This window comes from Otolemur garnettii, unplaced genomic scaffold, assembly GCF_000181295.1.
Source record: "Otolemur garnettii isolate 467f Iridium unplaced genomic scaffold, OtoGar3 scaffold00071, whole genome shotgun sequence".
Taxonomy (NCBI): domain Eukaryota; kingdom Metazoa; phylum Chordata; class Mammalia; order Primates; family Galagidae; genus Otolemur; species Otolemur garnettii.
In genome coordinates, this window is record NW_003852466.1 from 6,211,775 (window position 1) to 6,219,226 (window position 7,452).

Sequence of the window (7,452 nt, forward strand, 5' to 3'; positions counted from 1 at the left end):
GGACTGGGTGAGCATATCTTGCTCTTCCCACCTGTCCCTCAGTAGCTCACATTTCTAAGTTAATTTCTGTCTCTAATAAGGGAAGTCATAGTATCGGTTTCTGTCCCATATTCATATAAATGGTGTTCCCACTTTAGTTAGTATGTCCCTCCCCAAAAGGGGAGCAGGACTTTCAGGCATGGTTAGGAAGACATAAGAGAACAGCCAGTCATCCCAATTGCAGGTTAACAGCTAAGAGAAAATTTTGGTCTTTTGTCTACAGACACCCCCTGTATAGTTACGGATTTGGGGGATAAAAGACCAGGGTTAGAGAGAAGTACGGAAAAGGTTGCTCCAGTGTCCAGAAGAAACTCTATCTCCTGGTCCTCCACTATAAGGCAAACCCAGGGCTCCTGAGAACACAAGCTGGAGCCATGAGAATCTGCCGCGGGCACCCTCAGTCCAGTTTGGGTGCCAATGGGATCACTGTCCCAGGAGGCCTTTGACTCTGGGGACAGGTCACCCTCCAGTGGTCACCCTTACATTCTGGACAAGGGCCAGCCAGGTGTCTTGTCCAGCCAGTGGTACTGCTGGGGGCAGTCCTTTCTGAGATGACCGGTCTGACCACATTGGAAGCCCTTGTCCCTAACACCTCTGCCTTCCCCCTGCCCCTGAAAGGTGCTTGTTTGTCAGAGTGCCATTACTAGGGCTGTAATTCTTTTTTGATTCCTTCTCTCTTTTTCTTCCTTTTTCTCCTGATCTTGGTCATAGAAGACTGTAGTGGCTGCTTTAAGATTCTCTAGGTTATGATCTGTGCCTAGAGCCAATTTTTGGAGTTTTCTTTGAATGTCTGGGACCCCTGGAGTGATAAACTTGTCTTTTAAAATAATTTGACCCTCTATGGAGTCAGGTGTCAATTGGGTGTGTTTTCTCATTGCCTCCCTAAGCCTCTCAAGAAAGACTGAGGGACTCTCATTTTGCTCCTAGCAAAAAGTAGACAACTTGGCATAATTTACAGGCTTTTTCTTGGATCGACTTAAACCTTCTAGGATACATGTTAGAAAATGTTTATGCCACCAGTCACCTTGTTTCTCAGGGTCCCATTCAGGATCCTCAAAGGGAACTGCCTGTCTTCCTGTGGGGTATCTGTCCCTTTCCCCAGGAGACACACTGCCATCAGTATTGGACGTGAACCACAAATCACCCATTTCCTACCTTCATCCAGGACTTCTTTTTTTTCATTAAACATCAAAGTTTGACCTAGTAGTAACATTATATCTCTCCAAGAGAGGTCAAAGCTTTGTCCTAACCCTTGGAGAACATCTATGTACTTATCAGGGTCATCAGAAAATTTTCCTAAATCAACTTTAATTTGCTTTAAATCTACTAGAGAAAATGGAGTGTATACTCACACACTTCCCCTTTCACCACTCACAGTCTCAACCAAGGGACACAAAGAAGGATATGGTTGCTGTCTAGGGGGTCACAGTAGGACCAGAAAAAAATCTTGGGACAGCCTCCCTCCTGGGGTTTTCTGAACACATGGAGGAAGGTGTGGGAGAAGTAGGTGGAGGGTTTGAACTAGGTGGTGATGGTGTCTCCCTTGAGAATCCCTGACCATTTGGAGAAGTTACTACAGCTAAGAGAGCAGAATCTGTCTGGCAGGTCTTACACAGGTGGGAGTTGTCCCTGAGGGAAAAGAGTGCTCACCCAGAAGGCCCCTCAGACCACTTTTTTCCTGTTTACAAAAAGTATCTAACTGAAAAATGGTGTCATAATTTAGAGTACCCTCTGGGGGCCATTGTTCACCAGTGGAAAGTTGATACTAAGGCCAGGCCTGGGTGCAGAAGAAAACCATACATTCTTTTTTCAGTGTCGGGGGATCAAACTTGTCTTAGTGCTTCAGAATACAGCCCAGCGGGGTGTTCTCTTGGCAAGAGAATATGTTACCCATCTGTGAGAAAGAGCAAATGTCCAGCATCTTAATCAATCCCACCCTGTATTCCTGAGTTGTCAGAGCATCCTCTGACCAACCCAAGAAGCCTTCTGACCAAACAAAAGGGAGCATCCTTCCAATGTTTGGGGAAGAAGTCCTGAGAAGAGTGGCCTCTTCAGCCCCTGTGCTTGTCTGGAATTAGCCACTCTTACCAGTGTAGCACTTAGTGCCTGCTGGTTCTCCTGTGCTTATAACATGCCGGCAGCACAGCCCAAGAAATCAGATATTGGGGAGCCTGGTCCCACCCCATGCATATATTCTGCCCCTTTCTGCCCCTTCCCCCCTCCAGCCTCAGAGTATCAATCAAAGTGGGAATAAGTCCCATCCTGGAGAAAATGGCTGTGCGATATTTATGCATTTAACTCTATAGAATCTGTATAAGCTTTTTCTAAATTCCCCCTAACAAAAAGGAAAGTAGGCTTTCCGGCATGAGCAGGTCTTGATGTTAAATGCTATGCTTTTCCAACTTCCTTTTCTTAAAGGTTAGCAAGGTACCAATAACTAAATTTAGTTACAAATCAGAGTTGAGAGACATTTTGGAACTTTGAACACAATTAGTTGCAATTAGTTGAAGTCCTAGAGAAACTTAGAATTATCTTAAACTTCCCCACACCAGAAGAAATCAAATACCCAGGGTCATTCTCATTGCTCTTCTTTATTTTCAAGAGACTGAGCAGTAGCCAAGGTTCATGGCCATTCCCACCTTGGGGAGTCATCCTGGGCTTCCTTTCACAGGCCTCCGGTTGCCCAGACACACTGTGGAGGAGAGTCATTTTGCCCCTCGTTTGGGACTGACTTCTCTTTAACAAGGTCAGCCCTTGTTTTTTAGGGACATAAAAACACCAAAGAAAAGTAATAACTTTCAACCCACCTACAACATTCAAAGCCCCCTTAAAACATCTAATACACACTTTTAAAAAATACCAGAATACCCTTACAAAATTAACTAAATATGTAAACAATTCTTAGCTATATTCAAACTAAGCACATATAATATCAAGGAGAAGGAGAGAACTAGAAGAGGTCTACAGAGATAAATAGAAACAAAATTTGGGACCATAGAAGAGAAGAGAAGATAGTAAAAGCTGGGAGAGCACGTTTTTGAAGGCCCTCCCAAGTCCTGGGGTCAGAACCATTGCTGGGGACCCCAGGGCCTCTGGGTGCTACCTCCTTGCTCGGCTCTCAACCAGGGAGAAGGAGTAAATAGAGAACAAGTTCAAAAGTCGTTTAGCATTCTCTTTGGTACCTTTCTGGAGCCACGGGGAATTAGAAAGTTTGTACCTCAACAGCCTCCTGCCCGTGACCTGGAGGTCAGCATCTGCACCATGCACATTTATGGGCTGATGGGCATCGAAGTTATTAGTCCCCATTATTATAAATGTAGAGAAAACCAGTACAGAGGTAAGCAGGCCCATTACTTACCACAGATGTCTTCTTTCCATCGTCTTTCCCTGTACGGGCCACCAAATATGATACCAGAACTTTGTCTTCTCTCCTGGCTGGCTCGCCAAATATGATACCAGTATTTCAGGTTCTTGGTGTCAGTGATTTAAAGAACGAATCCACAGATCACAGGATCAGTGCTAAGACAGGGTTTATTCACAGAAACAAAAATTACAACTTACAAAAAACCAAAGGCCCTGGCAGAAAGACCCCAGGAGGGGAACAAGCTCTCCTGCTCCCTCTTCGAGGTCTGTCCTTGGGCTCTCTGCTCAGAAGTTTATATAGTCACAGGGGGTTGTTTTGCCTGAACTCAATGTTGACTTTTAGGGTGTGGGTCTTCATCAGTTACAGCCAGTTGTCCAATCAGCAGTAAGGTGCCCAAACTCTCAGGCCCTGGAAACTCACATGAGGAGATAGCAAGGTGCCATCCATGAAATTGACCAGCCAGAATGAAGATGGCAAGGTTCCAGTGCCTTCCCCGCAGGTGTCTGTCCCTTCCAGCAAGCTGGCTCCTCCAGCCACTGCAGTATCAACACCGCCAGGGCTAAGGCAGCAGGTCATGGTGCAGCCTCTCCTGCATCAATAGCTCAGAGCAACCTTAAACTTTTAGGCTCAAGTGATCGTTTTGCCTCAGCCTCTGGAGTAGCTGAGACTACTGGTGGGACTACTTGGAGCTGCCACAATGCCTGAATATTTTTGCTCAGACTGGTCTAGAACTCCTGAGCTCAGGCCCAAAGATGAAAGATGTTTCCAAGGTGTGAAACAAAAGGCAAATGGAGTCCTGGTTCTGTGTGGTCAATGTGGACTTATTCCATCTCAGTGCAGGTGGGGTGAAATCCCTGTTTAGGAAAGAATTCCACATGAGGGCTATGGTGGATGGGGATTTAAAGGGTTAGGGGGGCATGGATTGGTACATTCATAATTTTCTGGGTGAGACGTGTACTTGATCCTTCCTGGGTGGTTCAGTTTCACTTGGACAAGTCAGTACATCCTATTCTATCATCCCAGTCTTTCTAATCTATTATAAGGAGGTGAGGTGATGGGCGTGGTGTCTCTTTGGCTCCTTCCTGGGAGAAGAGGGGGTGATGTGGACGACCTGTGTAGACAATGGGAGGGGGAGGGAGTGGCATTTACAGGAACATTCTTGCATCTTCCGTCTGGACTGATTGGTATCCATGCAGGGCAAGGATATGAGTGGTTGTTTTGGGGTGACTGGTTAATAAATTGAGAAATGAGGCAGAGAATTACTGGTCTACAACTGAGCATGAAAAAAATTATAATTAGTGGGCATATCATAGGCAATAACCGAGGAGGAAGATGGACAGTGAGCGGTGGGAGCCAGAGGGAGATGGACAGTGAGAGATGGACAATGAGAGGCGGGAGCCAGAGGGAATTGTCAGGGCCACCAGTAATCCTGAGAGGACATCGCCACCTAGTGGGAGAACATTGCATGAAGGGATAACAAGGGATAACAATGAATGTGGAAAAAAATGCACCACAAGGGTGGAGTTTTATCATCAATATCCATCACTGAGATCTTTGCTGGTTTTAGAGGACCTTTAAATCAGAAAAGGAACTGGCTTACTTTCCACTAGGAAAAATACATAGAGTTTAGATTTGGGATTGTTCAGGAGCGTTTTGATTTTTCAGCGGGTGTCAGTGTTCTGCAACTAGGCCCAGGAGGTCAGGAAATTCAGCCGTATTCTGAGAGTGTCTGCAAACCAGATCCTCAGAAGGACCTGGGCAGTCAGATTTCTACAGGCTGGACGCGGTTTGGGAGGGGTTTGGATTTGGGCAGTGTTTTGCCCAGTGTATTGCACTTAAAACATGGTCCTGGTTTAAAGAGTGACCTTTTCCTGTCGCAACGGTAGTGTGTGGAATCGGCTCGTGGATCTGTGAGACCCGAAGATCGACAGCGTCTTCGTACCCCAGAGGCTGTGCCAGGCAGCTCTGCGACCGTCATCATGCCACAAAATGAATATATTGAATTACATCGTAAACGCTATGGATATCGGTTGGATTGCCATGAGAAAAAGAGAAAAAAAGAAAATCGAGAGGCTCATGAAAGGTCAAAGAAGGCAAAGAAGATGATTGGTCTGAAGGCTAAGCTCTACCATAAACAGCGCCATGCTGAGAAAATACAAATGAAAAAGACTATCAAGATGCAAGAAAAGAGAAACACCAAACAAAAGGATGATGAAAAGACTCCACAGGGAGCAGTACCTGCCTATCTGTTGGACAGAGAGGGACGGTCCCGAGCCAAAGGACTCTCCAATATGGTTAAACAAAAACGGAAAAAGAAAGCGGGCAAATGGGAAGTCCCTCTGCCCAAAGTTCGTGCCCACGGAGAAACAGAAGTATTAAAAGTTATTCGAACAGGAAAGAGAAAGAAGAAGGCATGGAAGAGGATGGTTACTAAAGTCTGCTTTGCTGGAGATGGCTTTACAAGAAAACCACCTAAATATGAAAGATTCATCAGGCCACTGGGCTTGCGTTTCAAGAAGGCCCTGTAACACATCCTGAACTGAAAGCCACCTTTCGCCTGCCGATACTTGGTGTAGAGAAGAATCCCCCATCTCCATTATATACAACTTTGGGTGTTATTACCAAAGGGAGGCCACTGAGGTCAATGTGAGCAAGCTGGGCCTTGTGACACAAGGGGGCAAGGTTATTTGGGGGAAATATGCCCGGGTTACCAACAATCCTGAAAATGATGGATGCATAAATGCAGTCTTACTGGTTTGATAACCATTTCACACAAGTAACTTACACAACAATTGAGAAAACCAGCATTACTGTGATGTTTCGGAATGCTACCAAACAGCCTTACATGTCTGCAGTCATTAAGAGAACTATTTATTAAATCGTATAAAACATTTTTAAAAACCCCCCAAAACCAAAAAAAAACCCATGGTCCTGGAGCCCTTGTTTTTTTGGAATGCCCTGAGGAATTACGAGGGGGTGCCAGATTTTTTCTAACGGCAGAAGCCAATGTCTGGAGTTCTGAGAGGCATTTTTGCCTCAAGGCCTCTCTTTGGTTGTTTCTGAGATCTGGTGGGGGTGAGGGTGGGGGTGGGGGGGTAGGAGTCTGAGGGCACAAAGGGGATTTTCAAGTTTTTTCTGGGTATCGGGTTTAGACTGAGAGATAAAATGTATGTTAATAATGAGTCTGCCTTCATTACTCTCTGGTGATATGGTGGCCTACTGATAGAGAGCTTCATTAAGACAGGCTAAAATGTGGGCAGGATATTCATCCTGTTTTAGAAATGGAAGGCCCAAAGTTGTGGTCAGACCTAGTATGGGGTGGGGAAATTGGGTCCGCCATGTTGGGAAACAGGTGGGAGGTGGTGGAGATGGGGGATGGGGTATGTTTAAAGGAAGGACATGGATATGGGCATGGATATGCCCTTTGGAAGGCAATGAGAATGGGTGAATGGTGAGAGGCTATAGGCAGAAGAGAGGTATTTCACACAAAGGAATTTACCAGTTCTGACTGAGGGAACTGGAGGGATTGCAGGGTTTGGGGCAGTGGGGGTTTGGAGAGGAGCAGTAGGGGCTGTGGAAGGCAGAAGGGGAGGGCTGTCCACTGGGTCAAAAGAAGACAATGGAGACCCAGATGGACTGTGGAAAGCCTGTGTCACCCACACCAGGGGAATATGAGAGGGTTCACAAGACCAACACCAGAAAAGGAATATTTCAGAGTATGAAAAATGCTTGGCTGTAAGGGATCTATACCATTTGCCTAAGTTTTGACAGTAATTATTGAGATTAGTAAGAATTGAGATATTGAAGGTGCCACTGTAGACTAATGTGAGCCATTGTCCAGATTGTACGTAGGCCAAGAAGTATTATAAAAAAAGAAGAGGCATTTAGGTTTGAGTCAGGATAGAGCTGTTGAGGCTTGAGGTGCGCTAAAAGACAGCTTAGAGATGAAGAAGGGGCAGTCCGTGCCTGAGTGGTCCCATATGGAAACTGGAGGTAGAAAATAAGTGAGATTAAAGCAAAGATGTAAAGAGAACTTTCGGCTCGGCGCC

General features: G+C 45.6%; 1 protein-coding gene across 1 annotated transcript; it reads left to right on the forward strand.

The window, feature by feature from the left end:
* The first annotated feature begins 5,264 nt into the window (after positions 1-5,264).
* LOC100955770 (ribosome biogenesis protein NSA2 homolog) lies at positions 5,265-6,270 on the forward strand. Its single transcript, XM_012807547.1, is given in 3 exon segments — positions 5,265-5,923; positions 5,926-6,030; positions 6,033-6,270. Coding segments are annotated over 3 exon segments (777 nt in total). The 5' UTR covers positions 5,265-5,382; the 3' UTR covers positions 6,164-6,270.
* The last annotated feature ends 1,182 nt before the right edge of the window (positions 6,271-7,452 follow it).